The following is a 20,562-nucleotide window of genomic DNA, read 5'->3' as shown; positions in this document are numbered from 1 at the left end:
CCCACCCTGTCCACCTGATTTTGCACAGCCCGCTGTGATGAATGTCAAAGCGGTGGGGGTCCCGCATTCTGATCTCTGTCCTACCGCTCTCCCCTCACTTTCTTCACCTGGCTTTAGCTTCCAGACTTTTTGTTATTTGTACTCACCAAATTTGGGCTTTTCTACTTGCTCTGCTCTCCAGATTTCTAGAATTTTCTGTCCCCGGATCTCTGCAGCCTGATTCTTTCCTACATTCCGGTTTCAGTGCTAATGCCCCCTCCTCAAAGAGTTGCCCCAGCCACCCAATCTAAAGTAGCAGCCCCACCAGTCCCTCTAGAATCATTATTTGATTTTCACTGTAGCATTTGTCATTGTCTGAAGTTACCTAATTTGTGTGTGTGTGTGTGTGTGTGCGCACCTATTTGGATCTGAGGGTCTCCCCAGCTCCCCCATTGGAATGCAAGCCCCTAAGAGTAGAGACTTTATGCATCTCATTTCCTGCTCTAATATCCCCAGTGCTTACAATACTGCCTGGCACATACTAGCATGTAGTAGTTGTTAAGTGTGTTCGTTGAATGAATGAATGGTGGTTCCTGGAGTTTAGAGGGTATGAGTATGGTTTTAGCTGATAATTCACTGCATACCTAGCCACAGCAAGATCTGGCTTTCAGGACAAACTGTCTCTGCTTATTCCCATACGCTGAGCAAACCTCTCAAGCGATCATTTCTTGCTGGGAACAAGCTCCTTTTAGAGAATTCTCAAACTAAATATTGAAAAATTAATCCTACTTCCTCAAATCTAGGATGTCATTGACTATAAGTTGCTCCAATTTTTATGTGCCACGAAGAGCGAAAAAATGCTGCTAGTTGTCATTGAAACATCATCATTGGTAAGAAGCATCTTAATTCTGGAAATGCTAAAATGTGAAAAAATATATGCCTTAGAATTGATAAAGTACAAGGTGAGATTGATTCATCATATGGGATGCAGGGAAGTGGCATGGGGTTCTGGTCTGGAGTATGTCCCCATTTGTTAGTGGTCCCTTCCCCTGTAGCACTGCAGCCTAACACCTTGGACATGGTACTGTCCAAGGACCAGAGGAAGAGCTGGGTGTGTGGAGGAAGAGGCAGATATGGCTTCTGAGGCTTTCTCAAGAGTGGAGGAACTTCTATGGCTTGGGAATGTATCTGTGGAAAGGTATTAGAAGCAGTTGGTGATTAAAAAAAACCCAACCAATAGTAGGTGAGTCTAGATTTAAAACAATGCTATGAAGGATGGTTTCTCACCCTTCTTAGCCACTCTTTCTGAAGCTTAGTAAAAGCATCTTTCATTTTCAAAAGGCAGTCAATGGGAAAACAAGATTGGCTTGAAACCCAAATTTACTTTAGAGCCAAGTTTACTGAAAAGTATCTATTTTACAAAGAGAAAAAAATACCTGCAAGCTAATTCCATATCATTATTCTTATTTGAGCTAATGATAATGGAGTGTAATTTCCATTACTGATGACATTAAGATTAGTTATGTTTCGGTACATACAGCGCGGCTTCTCCTTTGTGAGGAGCATCGAAGCAGCTGCCGGGGAGGCTGAGAGCAGACTCCGCCTCGGCAGCCCTGCGCCCACATACTGGGCCTGACTTCCGGGCTGGCCTCAGGGGTCCCTGCCGGGCGTCAGGAGGGGTCCTGAACATCTCCTCCAGGGAGCTGAAGCACCATCGGCTGTTAATTTGGCTCTTTACTTATTTTTTTAAATTAATTAATTAATTTTTGGCTGCGTTGGGTCTTCATTTCTGTGTGAGGGCTTTCTCTAGTTGCAGCAAGCGGGGGCCACTCTTCATCGTGGTGCGCGGGCCTCTCTCTATCGCAGCCTCTCTTGTTGTGGAGCACAGGCTCCAGACGCACAGGCTCAGTAGTTGTGGCTCACAGGCTCCGGACGCACAAGCTCAGTAGCTGTGGCTCACAGGCCCAGTTGCTCCGCGGCATGTGGGATCTTCCCAGACCAGGGCTCGAACCTGTGTCCCCTGCATTGGCAGGCGGATTCTCAACCATTGCGCCAGCAGGGAAGCCCTTGGCTCTTTAAACCTTCTTGAGTCTCCTATTAAAAATCAACTTTCGCCACAATTTAGGGGCCTGGGAGGGAGCAGAGAAGACAGAGGAGGGCGACTGGCCGGAGGGACCGTGCCAGGTTCGATTTGGCTGAAAGCCGCGCCCCTCAAGCACCTCAGCTATTCCACGGACTTCATCTCCTTCAGCCTTTCGGAAACCCTCCTCGAGAAGCTGGTTCTCCTGGTAACTGTTAAAGGTCTTTGTCTGAATGCAAAACAGTGTAATCTGTACAAACCAGCCCTGGGGATAATGATGTGGGATGTCAGCTTTGGAGGCAGATGGGGGATTCCATTTGAATTCTCCACGTGCCATTTATAAGCTCTCAGGTCTTGAATAAGTTATTTAACTTCTCTCAGCCTCTGTGTCTTCATTTGTAAGAGGAGGCAAATAATGCTTATCTTCAAGCATTTCCATGAGATAAATGAGATGATCATGTAAAATGATTAGCCCAATCCTGAGCACATAGGAAACATTCAGTAAATAAATACACAGTAACTGTAACTGGTGTTACAGTGGCAAAACAGACAGCTTATTGTTCATGTAATATGATTTAGAAGTCTTGGTAAAAGCCTGCTTTGTCCAGAAACATCTTCTAAATTGACTCCCTGAAAAGAGCACTGTTGCAGAGGGCAGTGGATTGTTTGCTGTAGTTAAGGTCACCATTATCTTGGGTTGTAGTAATGTCTCCAAAGGGGGATTTCTAGGGTGGGATATTATACGGTGCGAGTGCTGTGGCTCCAGGTGGGTATTTGCATGTGGAGTCCTGATGAAGATCAGGCAGTGTTTGTGATATAATTGCTCAGTTGGGGGATCCAGTGAGGAGAGGGTTTGGAGGCAAACCTTGGGGAGGGATGTTTGATAAGCCCAGCTGAGTGGTCTTCTCTTATGAGAAGGGGGCCACAGTCCTGAAAAGGGCTAGCTGAATTGTCAATAGTTCATATGAATGAATTTTCATGAAGTTCCTGAAACAGAAGGAAATAAATCTGTTTAATAAAACTATTTAATCTTCCTGGGCAAGAATTTCTTCGGATAGTAATGTCCTACTGTGCTATGTGGCTGAAGATGGTTTCTGTTCTTAAGAATGATGAGAACCTCGAATCCTTGTATTTATTCTTACTCGTGTATGTGCTTATCAAAAGCAAGGGTGAGTTATTAAACACTTAACCATTATCAATCAAGAGGATCTTACAGCACTACCCAGTCTTCTAAAAAAGCTTTAGTGTAATGGGACCCAACTCGGGTAAAGTTGGTCAGAGAGGGGAACTAAAAAGTTCTACATTATGGACATTGTCTGTAAGGGCTCCTGGGATAACGTGGGGGAATGGTCCTTGGTATGTATGTTTGGGGTGTCTAAGGACAGATAGGCAGCTATGTGAGATGTGTGGGCATTTGGGATGAGAAATCGATTACATTACATGGGGATTGAAGGACTGTGGTTATAAATTTTACTTATTTTGAAACTTTTCCTTGGGCTATTCTCACTAGTGAAGTGAATTTGAAGTTTGAACGTCATCCTTATGGGGAAGGGATTTGTCATTTATTGAGCACATACTTGATGCCAGCTGCTACGCTATGCATTCATTCCTTATAATGGACTTGTAAGGGTGATGCTTTAGTTATCTCTCTTTTATCTTGCTTTAATATTTGCAGATGATGGACATGTAGTCCAGAAAGACTTAGTAACTTAAACAAGGTTACACAGCTGATAAATGATAGAGCCAAAATGCAGATCAACAACTATGTGATCCTGGTGCTCCTATTCTTGTGTGAGGCTGTCCAAAGGAATCTGTTCATGTCCTGAGCATTTGGCAGTTTGTTGTCCAAAATTACAGAGGCGGAGTTGGAATAGTAAATAGATGATGCTTATCATGTTGATGATGGCGATTATAATAGGCAACAGGTATTGAGTGCTTATTACGTTCCAGGCATGAGCTATCTACTTTATATATATTATCTCATTTAATTTTCTCAACAGTTCCACAAGGAAGGGACTGTTATCAGTTTTGTTTGTTTGTTTGTTTTTTAGATAAAGACTTAGTGACAAGAGCTGTGAAGTAACATGCTCAAGGTCACACAGCTAGAAAGCAGTGGAGGTCACAGCCATGTGCAAGGACTCCAGAAAGAAAGCTGACAGCTGAAGGGTCTGCCCAGCAAGGCAGTGAAGGGTACACAAGGATAGTAAAGATGAGTTTGGAGGTCTGCACAAATTTGTATGTCTCATTCCTAGAGCTGTGGTTGTGAAAGCATCCAGCTCATTCCTCTGCTGTAGGTTCCCACTTTTCCTCCACTTTAAGCTATCTCTTTACTCTAAAAGGGGTGATGAAATTCTCAGATATGGGAAACAAAGAACAGTCATGGAAATTTCCTCTGGTTTTGCCCAATAAAAGTGGCAAAGCGTTGGGTTGCTTGCAGGTATTATAATCTGGGTCACCAAGCACTTCTCTACCAACCTGTCATGGGGCTGGAAATTCCCCATGAGAAATCCAGTCTTTGAGTCTTGAAGGTGTCTGGGCTTTCCTGTTGAAAGACAAACATCTTTATAGAGATGATCATGCTCTCAAATACCTTCAGGGGCAAGGTAGGTAATTCACCTTCAAAAGGGATGGGGTAAGGTGAATTGGTTGCTATGGCAACCTGGGGACTGCTTGTCCTGCCCACAAGCATTTACAACATGGCATGGCCTATAGACTACGGACTTCCTGTCAAAGGGTAACCTGTCTTTTTTCTTCTTGATTGTCATAGTTCATTGCAGAGGATGTGGAGAATAAAAACTACAGAAAAGTCTTCTAATCTAAAAAAATCCAAAGCAAATAGAATCATCAATATTTTCCTCCCTCATAAGTACTATTGATATCTTGGCATATTCCCTTCATTTTTTTATTCTTTCTTCATGAATGTAAAAATCTGCTGCATCAGTGGGGTCTGCACTAAAGAAAACATTCGAACCTCTGTGAAGAAATACCTGGGGTAAAAATAAGGAGAGCGCGAGATCACATTTTAGATTGAGAATTAGCTACAAATATGACTTCAGGAGGATAAAATCTGGAAAGGCAGGTAGAAAGAGTAGAACTTAAGAAGATAAATTGGAGAGGACAAGGATGCAGATTTGCCACAGGAAAACTGGCCAGATAAGAACTTCAGCAGGAGGCTGCCAGGGAGGGACTGATGGAGACAAGGGGGCATGGAGAGCGCCTTTGGATGGGGAAGGGGGTGGAGGTGAGCTGTTAAATTAAAGGTCCTCAGAAGTCCTCTCTGTCCATTCCACCCCATCCTCCAACCAGTTTAACATAAACCAATCTGTTTCGGAAATTTAAAAAAAAAAATTAAGGAACAGGAACTCTTTTTCCAAGGAAATCTTAGGAAGAAGCCATTGACATAAACAGACTAAAGTAGTACGGCTGGTCTGGGGATCTTCTCTGGCCTCCAAACCCTGAACTCACCCAAAGGAATGTATGAAACCCCACATCTTCTCCTTCCTATGTGGCCTCCCTGAGAGAAGCACTGTCCTCCCCTCAGATCTTCTCAAACTCCTGCAAGTTGCAGATCCCAGTGACCCTCATTTCATTCTTCGGCTCCCCTCTACATTTGTTCAGCTTGATGGATCTCTTGTCGGGTTTCAGGTGCATATTGACTTTTGCAAAACTCCCAAGCCGTTCACGGAGAAAGATTGACTGATTTAGGGTAGGGGTCGGGGGAGGAGGTGTAGCTATTTCCGATGTTAGTAAACATGACAGCTTGTTGAAGATTAACAGAAAATGGTGAATAAAATCATTGGGATCTGATAAGGGATTTTTCTCTCAGACAATTAAAGACTTTTTTCTCATTATCTCCCTCCCACTCCCCCAGAAGTGGGAGATGAAAGTCATGAGGGTAACACATTATTAGTCTCATACCCTTAACAAGATAAAAGACAAAAGTTAACCTCCCACTGCCCATGCGACCTCCATGCACTGTTTTTGCCATTCTGTCTTCTTTTCAGCAGGAAATAGTTTCCTTTAATACCTCCTACCTAATCCTCAACTTTCTTTTAAACATCAGATATTGGATAGGCTGGAACCTAATTTAGGCAGTAAAGAAGTCCAGTGCTTTGTGGCCGGGACCAGCCGAGGAGAGAAATATTTTTGATACGAAAGAATAATTCATTAAAGGAGGTAATGAAGGTGATTTCAACCTTCCACAAACACATCATGGAGTGAATAAAGCTCATGGCTCTCAATTTAGGGTCATCGCTGAATGAGATGTTGTAAAAAGTGTAAAAAAAAAATAAAACCAACTGCATAAATGGGTCAAAAATTTCAGTGGGGCTCAGTCAATCCTGACAATTTAGAATTTGACAAACAAGTGGAAGAAAAGGAGAATTCCATTAATATTATGATAAAACCCTTTGGAATAAAGCACTGAATTTCCATGTTATCGTTTCACTCACGTGTACTTATATGGTCTTAGGAAAAAATCTGACTTGGAGCTGAAATTTTGCTTATCCAGTTACAGCTCAGGGGATCTCTCTCTCACATGTTCGGCCAGAAACATAGATTGTCTCATAAACCAGCATGAACAGTATGGATAATGGAGAAATGCAGTCGTGAGAGGGCAGAGCTGCAAGATGTGGGCGTTTGTTCCTGAGAGTCAGCCCGTTAGAGTTCTTCGGGGTACCTAGTCCACAGGGGTAGAGAGGACCTGGATCCAGAGAGTATCTATCTCCCCATCTACTGGGTAGACCTGAACTGGTCTGTCCGCCAACCCTGTAGGCGGAGGAGTTTAACATGAAAAGTGGTGTATGTGGACTCTTGAGAGAGGTATCTTGGACCATTCTTCCCCCTTGCTTTCTTCATGATGGAAAAATGAAGAAATCATTCACCCATCAGAGGGGTCTCATGGGAGGTCTCACGCAGGGTCATTCAACTAACAAGGGGTAGTCATGGTGTGAAAGAGGGGAAGGGAACTGTAAGAGCATGCTACTACAGCTCCCTGTCAGATGTAAGGAAGCCCTGTCCTCACATCCCTGCTGGATGGACTTCCAACCTCTTTCTGGATATTTTTGGTGCCACGTTGCTCATTACCACATAGAGACCAGCTCCTTCTTGGGTAGCCTTGAGCCTGAGGAGTTCCCTTCCTGGACGGAGCCAACCCCTTGATGATCTGGCTTCCGTTCTCTTTAGGTAAAACACCCAACGCATCTGTTACACATGGCAGCCTTCCTGACATTATGTCTGTCACTCAGGGTCCTCTCCTTTCCAACCTAAGCCTTATAGTTTGCTCAACCCAAATGACAATATCCCAAGTCTACTGAAGCTTAGGAAAGAGGAATGGAAATCCTGTGGATTCCCCCCACCTCCTTTCTTCTCTCTCCCCACACACTATTATCCTTTTTCTGAACTATTTGAGAATGCTATAGACATTCACAATGGCGAATTTCGTAAAAACAAGAATATTCACTTACATAAACATATAATAGTTTATCAAAATCTGACAATAAACATTTATGCAATACTATGGGTTAATCTAAACACTTTATTCATATTTTACCAATTGCGTCACTAACGCCTTATGTAGCAAAAGAAAAAAAAATTGTTTTCTGGTCCAGGATCTAAATTATAATTATATATCATACTGATGTGCCATGTCTTTTTAGTCTCTGTTAGCTCAATTCCTGTTGTTGTTTCATTTTCTTTTTTTTTTTTTTTTTTTTTTTTTTTTTTTTTGCTTTTCATGACCTTGACATTTTTGAAAAGTATAGATTGGATATTTTGCAGCATGTCCCTCATTTTGGGTTTGCTGATTTTCCTCGTAGTAACATTTAGGTTATGCATTTTGGGGCAGGAAAATCATAGAAACGATGCTGAAGCGATGCTAAAGTGATGCTAAAGTGGTGCTTAAGTGATGCTAAAGTGATGGTGTGTCTTAGGGCATCTTATCTGCTGATGTTGACTTTGGTCACTTGATTAAGGTGATATCTGCCAGTTTTCTCCACTGGAAAGTTATTATCATTCCCTTTATGATGGATTAGTATCTTGTGGGAGGTACACTGGGACATCCTCAGGCCGGTATGGCCAGCCTGTGATTGACATTGTCTTTTCCCATTGGTTTCAGAGTCTAACAGCCGCAGGGCAGTGAACAGAGGCTATGTCGCCATCTTGCTCCGGCTGCATCAGGACTGGCACAGCCATGACACGACCAATTCCTACGTGCTGATCCGCAGGGCGCTTCTGCTTTGCCTCAGGCATATTGCCAACCTCCGGTCTGGCAGGGAGGCTTTCCGGGCAGCTCAGGGCATGGAGATCCTTTTCAGCACCACACAGGTAATCAGCATGGGGATTATCTCTGCAGCTGGATGACACCTGGGTGATTCCTGAAGGCCGTCATTTAGGACTCACCTTCACTAAAGTTGGGAAACCTCAATATGTTTCTTGCTTCCTGCTCTGGGCAGATGTTCTGGACTCAAATCCTCATTCCTTCACTCACTCATGTACTGATTGACTCATGTATTCAATACATATTAGTTGGGTACACACTGGCTAGTGCAGTGATTAAGAGTGTCGATTTTAAAGCTAGAGAACCTGGCTTCAGATCCCAGCCCTAGCACCTATAGCTGTGCAACTTTAGAAAAGTCACCCACCTTCTCTGGGACTCAAGTTTCTTCTTCTTAAAAAAAATAGAAATGATAAAATCTAGGTTTTTGCGTGGCCTGAATAAGTTAACATAGACATGTCTATGTTAGCAGCGTTCTTGCCATGACTTAACTGCTTTATGAGTGTGAGTGGTTATTGGAATAATAATTAGTTTCGGGGACCTAGTGGTAAATATGATATACGAGACCCCTGATCTTTTGGGGCAAGCATTCCACCAGAGAGTTGGACACTAAGGAAGCAAAGAATTCAGTCTGGAAGATAATTTCATATTGCTCTGTGAAATCAACAGAGGAAGGGCACAGGTCTACAGTGACTTTTACACATGCAGGGAGAAGGTCTTCTCTTAGAGAGGTCAAGTCTTCTCTGAGCAGGTGACACCTAAGCTGAGACCTGAATTATTGAAGGAGTCTGTCATGCCAAGTTTAAGAGGAAGAGCATCCCAGGCAAAGGGAGTGGCACCTATAAGGACTGTCACTTACCTGCACCCCAGTGGAATAAGTGTCTAGGGTTTCCTGGATTTCAACCAAATAATAAATTCCTTACTTTCACTTGATTAGGGCTAATTTAAACACCATCATGCGAGGCTACCTATACGTTCTCCATGGATGATGTGAGTATCTCCCAAATACCCATCATCTGCTCATCAAACCTCTCCTGGGGCCAAGGCAGCCGTGTTTCACACACATCATGTTCCTTGCTGTCTTTGTATTAGTCAGTCTCTGCACTACTTTCATTGGTCTCGTTGCTTCTCTCTGGACACCCTCCAATTTCTCTGTACCTGAGTACATCTGAGGTAATGAAGCGGTCAACGAGAGTGCCGTTTTCCAACCACGGCATCTGTAGACTCTAACCATTTTTTTAGAAAAGCTTTTTTCCCCTTCTCTAAACAATAACATAATACTGCACTGCAAACCAATATCTAATTTTCTGTCTGCTATCGCCTCTGGGTTTCTCTCCATCATTACAGCTTTCAGAGCTTCTCGGTCATGAAATAGCTACATTTTCCATTCTATTCCTCTGGATGAGGAAGTGCTTTGAATTTTTCCAAGCTTCACCATACTTTGTAAGCCTGTGTCCCCCAAATCTCGAATCTCTCCCAGCCTTCGTGAAACTCCCCGCGTATTGCTAATGCCTAGAATCCCCCAACTCTGGCTCGTGTGCTTTAGCCAGCTCCTCTGCCCCCGCCCTCTGCATTATTGACTGTTTTTCTGATCTGTGTTAAAAAAACAAACAGACAAACAAACCAAAAAAAAAAAAAAACAATTAAAAGAGCAATACAGGGAAAAGATGGTGATCCCAGAGGTACAGGTCAATGACAAGAAGAGAGTGGAGAAAATACCAAGTGAAGCACAGGCATGAAAGGGGCTGTGAGCCCAGAAGCAGGCTTTTATAAGCAGTTCCTCAGCAGGACAATAAAGACCTCAACTGCTCAATTAAGCAAATTTACAATGAGCTCCCAGCCTCCAATTACTGTTGGGAATGGAAGCAGGATGTGAGCAGAGGCAGAATCTGCACTTGGTGGCCAGGTTTCTCCTGCCTGAAAAGCTTCCCAGCACCCGGGCTGAGTGCTCTGAGCACAGATGCCCTTGCAGCTGTGCTGGAGTTAGAGCTGCCCATCCATTCTCTCCCCTCTCCTGCCAGAGAAGATGTGTGAGTCACAGGATGGCCAACTGGGGAACCTTGGATCTAGGGATGTCATTTCAGTAGCTATTGCAAATTATGCTGCTTCTACTGCTGCTGCTGCAGCTGATGGAGATGACAATGAAAATGAAGAAGAGGAGGAAGAAGAAGAAAATAAAGGAGGAAGAGGACAAGGGAATGAGATTTGTCTTGAATGCTTACTATGGCTTAGGGCTGGCATAGCAGTTTATGCAGACTTTCTGATTTCAGTATTTCGAAGGATTTGAAACTGATGTTCTTACTCAACAGTCCGTATTTCTGTCCACTGGACCAGAGGTTCTCTAAGTTAAGTGTGATCAAAGCCACCTACATGGCTGCAAGGGCCCCATCCTCAGAGTTTCTGATTCAGTAGGTCTGGGATGGTCCTGAGAAGTTGTGTTTCTAACAAATTCCTAAGTGATGTTGATACTGCTGGTCTGGGTCACACTTTGAAAACCACAGTCCTTTACTATTTTTATCGGTGCTTGTGATGTAATTGCAAGCCTACCGGGCATGAGAGTGACTGAGAAAGAACTCTCTTTGAGTCCTTCCCACAGACTTTGCCCATCATATTGTTCTTTGCCTTCCTGCTGAGGCCACTGCTTGCCATGATTCTCTCTCAATAACCCCACCTCTTTGTTTCCTGGGTCCCACAGCCTTTCCTCTGAGCATCCTTTAAACGTTCAGAGGATCAGATTGTCCATAATGCAGTGAGGCTGCTGTGTAACGTAACGGGATCTTGTTGGAGCTTTGTATGAGGAAGGAGAAAGAAGGCTGACAGTTTGGATGTAACGTTAAAAACAAACCCCTGCAAGGGTGCCCTGAAACAGTTTGAGATCGTTATCAATTTGGAGAAAGGGGTAATTGCAGGTGGAACAAACTTGTATGAAATAATCAGGTAAAGGGGCCGCTCTCTGGAGCTAGAACAGCTTCAGAGACCAAAAACATTGCTAAGATTGGTGGTTTTCAAATTTGACAGTGTGTCACAATCTCTTAGAGGGCTTGTTAATACACAGATAACTGGACCCCGCTCCTAGGGTTTCTAATCATTAGATCTGAGTAGATCTGATTCTACATTTCTACCAAGTACTCAGTTGATGTTAATGCTGCTGGTCTGGGGCCCTCACTTTGAGAACCACTAGAATAAACTCTGATAGCCTTTGAAAAAGTTGCAGCTACTGTCATATGCTCAGAAAGCATGGCAGGCCAGGTCTTGATTCATCAGGACCCTTTTTGTCCACAGGACTGATTACCCCAGCATTGTGGATCTACAGAAGGAAGGGCTGAGTCCTAAAGGGAATGTCACCCACTTGGGAATCAGGAGTTCGATACTCTGGAGGTCAGGGTAATTGGAGATCATTTACTGTTTATTCAGTCAATGTTTCCTGAGCTTCCGCTTTGTGAAAGGTATTGGGGTTAGGTAGGTAGTTCACAGAGGAAGGTGATTAGAGTTCCCATCCTCCTCAGGACACCTGCTGTCCTACAGGGGAAATCAGGATCACTGCAGTATAGGCAGCAAGTGGAATGCCAGAGTGGAACTGGCAAAGCCATGCAGAGGAAGGAGAGCTCTGGGTGGTCTTGGCTGACCAGAGAAGGCTTCGAGAAGGAAGTCATTGACATTTGAGTCAAAGCAGAGCGCTTGAAAAACTTGGTTTGTGCACAGAAGTGCAAGGAGTTAGCCAGGAGGTACAGACTGGAGAGGAAAGCAGTGTACCACTAGTGGAACCACTAAGACATTCTGGAGAGTCAGGCAAGAGGGAAAGACCTGGACAAGAATGAACCAGAAGGTCCCAAACCAAAGGTGTTTCCATCTAAGACAGTCCTAAACTGAAGCTACACCACATCTGTTCTGGACCTTAGAATATGCCCATCTATGTTCAAAGAGCTTCTGGAGAGAGAGGAAGGAGAGGGGCCACTCTAAGACTGGCATAGAAGAGCGATCTTCAGAGCTGAAACCTGAATGACAAGAAAGAACCAGTGTTGTGAAGGTCTGATATGAGGGCTCCAGGGAGAGGGTAAAAAAGGCAAATGTGAAGGCCCTCAGGTGGTGGGGTCGGGGGTGGGGCAGAAGCATGGGCAGGAAAAGTGGGGAGAAATGATGAGAAGCTGGAGACATAGGTGGGACCAGAGTGTCTAGAGCATACTGAACCATGATAAGGAATTTGAGTTTTATTCCATCAGATTTTAAGCAGGTACAAAGAAGGGGGAAGACAGATTTGGAGAGTTTGTGAAGATCAGATCATGTAGAGTTTTCTAGAGCATGAAAAGGAATTCAGATTTTATTTTATTTTTTTAGGTTTGAAGCAGGGGAGGCAATATGATTTATGCTTTTTATTTTTCATTAAAAATTAAAAAAATTTAATAGTGGCAAAATCCATATAACATAAAATTGACCATCTTAGCCATTTTTCAGTGTACATTTCAGTAGTAAATAGCTTCACGCTCTTGTATAACTAATCTCCAAAACTTTTCATCCTGAAAAACTGAAACTCTACACCCATTCAAACTGATTTATGCTTTTCAAGGATCATTCTGGCTGCCCTTTGGAGAGGAGAGTCTCCAAGGGCACAAGAGAAGGAGGGAGAGGCAGGAGGGCAAGGGGAGGAGTCAGACTGTGGGAGCCGAGGCAGGAGATACTGATGGCTTTGGCTGGTGAGAAGCAGAGCTTAAACCCAGGACTCCTGATTCTTCCTCAGGCTCCTCTTCCACTAGAATATCTCATTTTTTTACTGTGGGGATTATTGCTAGGACTCTGCCCTGAATTAGCAGTGGTCTCCTAAGGTCCTCTTTTCATATTCTTATACGGTTTTATGACCCTAATGATGCCTCCTGGCATCCTACTAGCTAAAGCTTACAGAATGCTTACTATTAGGCACTCACCTTACCTGTAACTCATTTAATTCAGACACAACCTTATGAGAGAGGTTCTGGTATGATTTCCTCTTTACAGATAAGGAAGCGGCAGCACAGAGAGGTGTAGTAACTTGCCAGGGTTGTACAGTAATTAGCAATCGTCAGCCCAGGATTTGAATTCAGGTAGTCTTGCTCTGGGATCTGAGCTGCGTGCTCTACTCTGTCGTGCATATGTATCATGAAAGTAGGGTATTTGTCATCCCAAAGCTAATGCAAAGATGTTAAATGTGAATTGAATATTTTAAGCATTCTTGTATTTTATCATCTTTTCCAAGTAGCAGGTGGATTATTGGGAATCATGGGAAGAGTGAGCCTACAAATCTCACCTTTGCCCCCAATTCTGAGACTTTGGTCCACAGGAATCCTATTTCTTATAGTCTTGTTATTTTATGATACACAGCACAGGTGCTGACCCTGCATTTCCAGGAGCCTGAGAGTGAGTGCCTCCTTAAATTTTGTGTCCGGGACACCTCCTTGCCTCACCTTAGCCCTGGTCCCGATCTATTAACACCAGGAAAATGTTGGCAAAGGATCTAGGCATTCCTACTAACTTGGACCCAACGATCATCTTTAAATTCATAAATGTTTTCCCCTGAGTAGAGCAGACACCAGATATAACATTATCCTTAATGCCTACGTTTCTGTAGATACTAATACTCCCTCCATCCCCCAAATTCAGTTCATGGTGCGGCCCAATCAAAACAGGACGCTTGGACTTGACTCCATCCCTTCACCTGCTTTCCACCTGCACCATCCCACACCAAGTAAAACATTACACTGTTACCATCATCAGCAATAGTACCAATGGCAATCATAGACAGACCTGGCTTCCAAAATGCTGGCAGTTTTGACTGAGTTCCCTGGCTTGGACTTGGCTCACTAGCTCCTAAGGCTGAGGCTTAGAGCATTATCTCTGATCAGTCATCTACCTTACCATTCTTCATCCTCCATGCTCAGTTCTCTCTTTTTCCGATACTCATAATTTTCAGTAAGCACTTAAAACTATTTGACCAGTCCCAGCAATAAAATAGCCTCAACGAATTTATTTTCCTTGGAGAGTGTTTCCTGCTGTTGGTTCAAGATACCTGATTGGTATTATTTGAGTACATGGAAGGGGAAATAGCATTCTTTTTTGGGGGGGGCGTGCTAAGTAACATTTATTTTCCTCTTTTAATAATAGCATTTATTTATTTATTTTTAACATCTTTATTGGAGTATAATTGCTTTACGATGGTGTGTTAGTTTCTGCTTTACAACAAAGTGAATACGTATACATCTATGCCCATATCTCTTTCCTCTTATGTCTCCCTCCCTCCCACCCTCCCTATCCCACCCCTCTAGGTGGTCACAAAGCACCGAGATGATCTTAGTGTCTGGCCTTACATTTAGGTCTTTAATCCATTTTGAGTTTATTTTTGTGTATGGTGTTAGGGAGTGTTCTAATTTCATTCTTTTACACATAGATGTCCTGTTTTCCTAGCATTACTTATTGCAGAGGCTGTCTTTTCTCCATTGTATATTCTGGACTCCTTTATCAAAAGTAAGGTGACCATATGTGCACGGGTTTATCTCTGGGCTTTCATACTGTTCCGTTGATTTATATTTCTGTTTTTATGCCAGTACCATACTGTCTTGATACCTGTAGCTTTGTAGTATAGTGTGAAGTCAGGGAGCCTGATTCTTCTAGATCCGTGTTTCTTTCTCAAGATTACTATTTCTTTGTGACATCTTTGTCTGGTTTTGGTATCAGGGTGATGGTAGCCTTGTAGAATGAGTGTGGGAGTGTTCCTACCTTGGCTATATTTTGGAAGAGCTTGAGAAGCATAGGTGTTAACTCTTCTCTAAATGTTTGATGGAATTCGCCTATGAAGCCATCTGGTCCTGGGCTTTTGTTTGTTGGAAGATATTTAATCACAGTTTGAATTTCAGTGCTTGTCATTGGTCTGTTTATATTTTCTATTTCTTCCTGGTTCAGTCTTGGAAGGTTAAACCTTTCTAAGAATTTGTCCATTTCTTCCAGGTTGTCCATTTTATTGGCATAGAGTTGCTTGTAGTAATCTCTCTTGATCATTTGTATTTCTACAGTGTCAGTTGTTACTTCTCCTTTTTCATTTCTAATTTTATTGATTTGAGTCTTCTCCCTTTTTTTCTTGATGAGTCTGGCTAATGGTTTATCAATTTTGTTTATCTTCTCAAAGAACCAGCTTTTAGTTTTATTGACCTTTGCTATTGTTTCCTTCATTTCGTTTTCTGATCTGATCTTTTTGATTTCTTTCCTTCTGCTAACTCTGGGGTTGTTTTGTTCTTCTTTCTCTAATTGCTTTAGGTGTTAGGTTAGGTGGTTTATTTCAGATGTTTCTTGTTTCTTAAGGTAGGATTGTATTGCTCTAAACTTCCCTCTTAGAACTGCTTTTGCTGCATCCCATAGGTTTTGGGTTGTCGTGTTTTCATTGTCATTTGTTTTTAGGTTCTTTTTTATTTCCTGTTTGATTTTTTCAGTGATCCCTTGTTTATTAAATAGTGTATTGTTTAGCCTCCATGTGTTTGTACTCTGTACAGATTTTTTCCTGTAATTGATATCTACTCTCATACTGTTGTGGTCGGAAAAGTTACTTGATATGATTTAAATTTTCTTAAATTTACCAAGGCTTGATTTGTGACCCAAGATGTGATCTATCCTGGAGAATGTTCCATGAGCATTTGAGAAGAAAGTGTATTCTGTTGTTTTTGGATGGAATGTCCTATAAATATCAATTGAGTCCGTCTTGTTTTATGTATCATTTAAAGCCTGTGTTTCCTTATTTATTTTCATTTTGGATGATCTGTCCATTGGTGATAGTGGGGTGTTAAAGTCCCCTACTATGATTGTGTCACTGTCCATTTCCCCTCTTATGGCTGTTAAGAATTGCCTTATGTATTGAGGTGCTCCTATGTTGGGTGCATAAATATTTACAATTTTTATATCTTCTTGTTGGATTAATCCCTTGATCATTATGTAGTGTCCTTCTTTGTCTCTTGTAATAGTCTTTGTTATAAAGTCTCTTTAGTCTGATATGAGAATTGCTACTCCAGCTTTCCTTTGATTTTCTTTTGCATGGAATATCTTTTTCCATCCCCTCAGTTTCCATCTGTATGTGACCCTAGGTCTGAAGTGGGTCTGTTGTAGACAGCATATATATGGGTCTTGTTTTTGTATCCATTCAGCCACTCTATGTCTTTTGGTTGAGCATTTAATCCATTTACATTTTAGGTAGGTATCTATATGTATGTTCCTATTACCATTTTCTTGGGATTGTTTTTGTAGGTCTTTTCCTTCTCTTGTGTTTCCTGCCTCGAGAAGTTCCTTTAGCATTTGCTGTAATGCTGGTTTGGTGCTGCTGAATTCTCTTAGCTATTGCTTGTCTGTAAAGGTTTTAATTTCTCCTTTGAATCTGAATGACATCCTTGCCAGGTAGTGTAATCATGGTTGTAGGTTTTTCCCTTTCATCACTTAATAATTATGTCCTGCCACTCCCTTCTGGCTTGCAGAGTTTCTGCTGAAAGATCAGCTGTTAACCTTATGGGGATTCCCTTGTATGTTATTTTTCCCTTGCTGCTTTTAATATTTTTTCCTTGTATTTAATTTTTGATAGTTTGATTAATATGTGTCTTGGCATGTTTTTCCTTGGATTTAACCTGTATGGGACTCTCTGTGCTTCCTGGACTTGATTAATTATTTCCTTTCCCATATTAGGGAAGTTTTCAACTATAATCTCTTCAAATATTTTCTCAGTCTAGTCCCCTTATTTTCTCTTCTTTTTCTGGGACCCGTATAATTCGAATGTTGGTGCCTTTAATGTTGTCCCAGAGGTCTGTTAGACTGTCCTCAGTTCTTTTCATTCTCTTTTTTTTATTCTGCTCTGCAGTAGTATTTCCACTATTTTATCTTCCAGGTCACTTATCCGTTCTTCTGCCTCAGTTATTCTGCTATTGATCCCTTCTAGAGAATTTTTAGTTTCATTTATTGTATTGTTCACGATTGTTTGTTTGCTCTTTAGTTCTTCTAGGTCCCTTTTAAACGTTTCTTGTGTTTTCTCCATTCTATTGCCACAATTTTGGATCATCTTTACTATCCTTATTCTGAATTCTTTTTCAGGTAGGCTGCCTATTTCCTCTTCATTTTTAGGTTTGGTGGGTTTTTATCTTGCTCCTTCATCTGCTCTGTGTTTCTTTGTCTTCTTATTTTGCTTAACTTACTGTGTTTGGGGTTTCCTTTTCACAGGCTGCAGGTTCATAGTTCCCATTGTTTTTGGTGTCTGCCCCCAGTGGCTAAGGTTGGTTCAGTTGGTTGTGTAGGCTTCCTGGTGGAGGGGAGTAGTGCCTGTGTTCTGGTGGATGAGGCTGTATCTTGGTTTTCTGGTCGGCAGGTCTGCGTCCAGTGGTGTGTTTTGGTGTGTCTGTGACCTTATTATGATTTTAGGCCGCCTCTCCGCTAATGTGTGGGGTTGTGTTCCTGTCGTGCTTGTTGTTTGGCATAGGGTGTACAGCACTGTTGCTTGCTGGTCATTGAGTGGAGCTGGGTCTTGGCGTTGAGATGGAGATCTCTGGGAGATTTTTGCTGTTTGATATTATGTGGAGCTGGGAAGTCTTTGGTGGACCAGTGCCCTAAACTCGGCTCTCCCACCTCAGAGGCCACAGGCCTGATGCCTGGCCGGAGCACCAAGACCCTGTCATCCACACGGCTCAGAATAAAAGGGAGAAAAAGAGAAAGGAAGAAAGAAAGAAAAAATAAAATAAAAGAATGTTATTAAAATAAAAAATAACAAATAAATATTAAAAATAAGAAAAAAAATTTTTAAGTAATAAAAAAAAGAAAGAAAGAAGAGAGCAATCAAACAAAAAAACAAATCCACCAATGATAACAAGCGCTAAAAAGTATACCAAAAAACAAAAACACACACACACACCAAAAAACGGACAGACAGAACCCTAGGACAACTGGTAAAAGCAAAGCTATACAGAATCACACACAGAAGCAAACACATACACACTCAGAAAAATAGAAAAAGTAAAAAAAAAAAAAAAAAAAATATATATATATAGCATTGCTCCCAAAGTCCACCGCCTCAATTTGGGATGATTTGTTGTCTATTCAGGTATTCCAGAGATGCAGGGTACATCAAGTTGATTGTGGATATTTAATCCGCTGATGCTAAGGCTGCTGGGAGAGATTTCCCTTTCTCTTCTTTGTTCGCACAGCTCCCAGGGTTCAGTTTGGATTTGTCCCCGCCTCTGTGTGTAGGTCGCCTGAGGGCGTCTTTTCTTCGCTCGGACAGGACAGGGTTAAAGGAGCAGCTGATTAGGGGGTTCTGTCTCACTCAGGCCGGGGAGAGGAAGGAGTACGGAATGTGGGGCAAGTCTGCGGCGGCAGAGGCCGACGTGACGTTTCACCAGCCTGAGTCGCGCCATGCGTTCTCACGGGGAAGTTGTCCCTGGATCACAGGACCCTGGCAGTGGCGGGCTGCACAGGCTCCCCGGAAGGGCAGTGTGGATAGTGACCTGTGCTCGCACACAGGCTTCTTGGTGGCGGCAGCAGCAGCCTTAGCGTCTCAAGTCCATCTCTGGTGTCTGTGCTGTTAGCGGCGGCTTGCGCCGTCTCTGGAGCTCCTTTAAGCAGCGCTCTTAATCCCCTCTCCTTGCGCACCAGGAAACAGGGAAGAAAAAGTCTCTTGCCTCTTCGGCAGCTCCAGACCTTTACCCGGATTCCCTCCCGGCTAGCTATGGTGCACTAACCCCCTGCAGGCTGTGTTCACGCCGCCAACCCCAGTCCTCTCCCTGGGATCTGACCTCCAAAGCCGAAGCTTCCGCTCCCAGCCCCTGCCTGCCCCGGCAGGTGAGCAGACAAGCTTCTCGGGCTGGTGAGTGCCGGTCGGCACCGATCCTCTGTGCTGGAATCTCTCTGCTTTGCCCTCCGCACCCCTGTTGCTGTGCTCTCCTCTGCGGCTCCGAAGCTTCCCCCCTCCGCCACCCACAGTCTCTGCCCGCGAAGGGGTTTCCTAGTGTGTGGAAACCTTTCCTCCTTCACGGCTCCCTTCCACTGGTGCAGGTCCCGTCCCTATTCTTTTGTTTTCTTTTTTCTTTTGCCCTACCCAGGTACATGGGGACTTTCTTGCCTTTTGGGAGGTCTGAGTTCTTCTGCCAGCGTTCAGTAGGTGTTCTGTAGGAGTTGTTCCACGTGTACATGTGTTTCTGATGTATTTGTAGCGAAGAAGTGGCGATCTCCACTTCTTACTCTTCCACCATCTTGAAGCTCATCCTCGGAAATAGCATTGTTGATTTTATTAAGAAATTTCTGTTTTGAAAGTTGGCTTACTTTTTTTTTTTTACTTTGGAGTCATTTGGGTAGCTTGAATCCATGGCTTAAATTTTATTAAATGTTTTTCCTCCATGTTCTTTCCTGTGGAGCAGCCCATAATGTGGGCCTGGAGGTACCCTGCCTGGCATAATTGTCACTGCCCTGTGGCATACTGTAAGCATCCTCCATATCTCCTACTATGACTTATTGACCTTAGAGCTTAGTGGAAACCCCTTAGGAATACCAAAGTGGAGGCTTACATTAGTCAACTTTCTGTGTCAAGTCAATAGACAAAACATTTACTAAGAGACTGCAGAAAATGGCCATATTTTTGTCAAAGACATACTGACTACTCCCAACTCTCTGTCTCTCAATTTAGTAAACTTGTTCTTACATTTTTCACAGTGTCTGAAAAGAAGGGTCTTGTCATGTTCCATCAGTATCAAAATGTTACATCTGCAAACCCAATTTTTCTTTGCTTTGTGTAGGTACCAAGAGAGATCACCACGGTGGGCTTTGAGAAGAAGCATGTTATTTAAGTTAGGTACTTGGGATTCTCTTAGTCTTTCTTCTGATTTCATATTTTATCTTTTTCCTTGATATTTTTCTCTTCAGATCATAGCTGAAAGAGAAAAGTAAGACTTCTATCAATTCAGCTACTCACTCTCTAATTTAGGCAATAATTCACAATGACACATGGATGGTTGAAGGAAGATGCCATTACCTCCTCTTCCCTCAGCTATTCTGGACAATGTTTTATGTTAGGTGCAGCATCCCTTGAAAGTCTCTGAAGTCTATTTTCAGACTAAATTCATTCCAATAATATGTTAGCTGTAAAAGAGAAATAAAAATGCAGATTACACACTGGCCCAAAGCAGATCCTGTGTTAAACAAAATTCTCCATTAGAATGTTCAGATTAGATGTTCTACATTAAGGATATTT

The 20,562-nt window shown here is 42.8% G+C and overlaps 1 protein-coding gene across 1 annotated transcript in view; it reads left to right on the top strand.

Annotated features, from left to right (window-relative positions):
• The window catches only part of AGBL1 (AGBL carboxypeptidase 1), a gene marked incomplete at its 3' end in the record, with an annotated part of 388,115 nt that overhangs the window by 76,387 nt on the left and 291,166 nt on the right, over positions 1-20,562 (top strand). The window contains exon 7 of the mRNA XM_024749339.1: positions 8,175-8,383. Coding sequence (XP_024605107.1) covers positions 8,175-8,383 — 209 coding nt within the window. The remainder of the gene's footprint in view (positions 1-8,174; positions 8,384-20,562) is intronic.

Source organism: Neophocaena asiaeorientalis, unplaced genomic scaffold, assembly GCF_003031525.2.
Source record: "Neophocaena asiaeorientalis asiaeorientalis breed wild unplaced genomic scaffold, Neophocaena_asiaeorientalis_V1.1 scaffold201, whole genome shotgun sequence".
Classification (NCBI taxonomy): Eukaryota; Metazoa; Chordata; class Mammalia; order Artiodactyla; family Phocoenidae; genus Neophocaena; species Neophocaena asiaeorientalis.
This window is presented reverse-complemented; position numbering and strand designations above follow the sequence as displayed.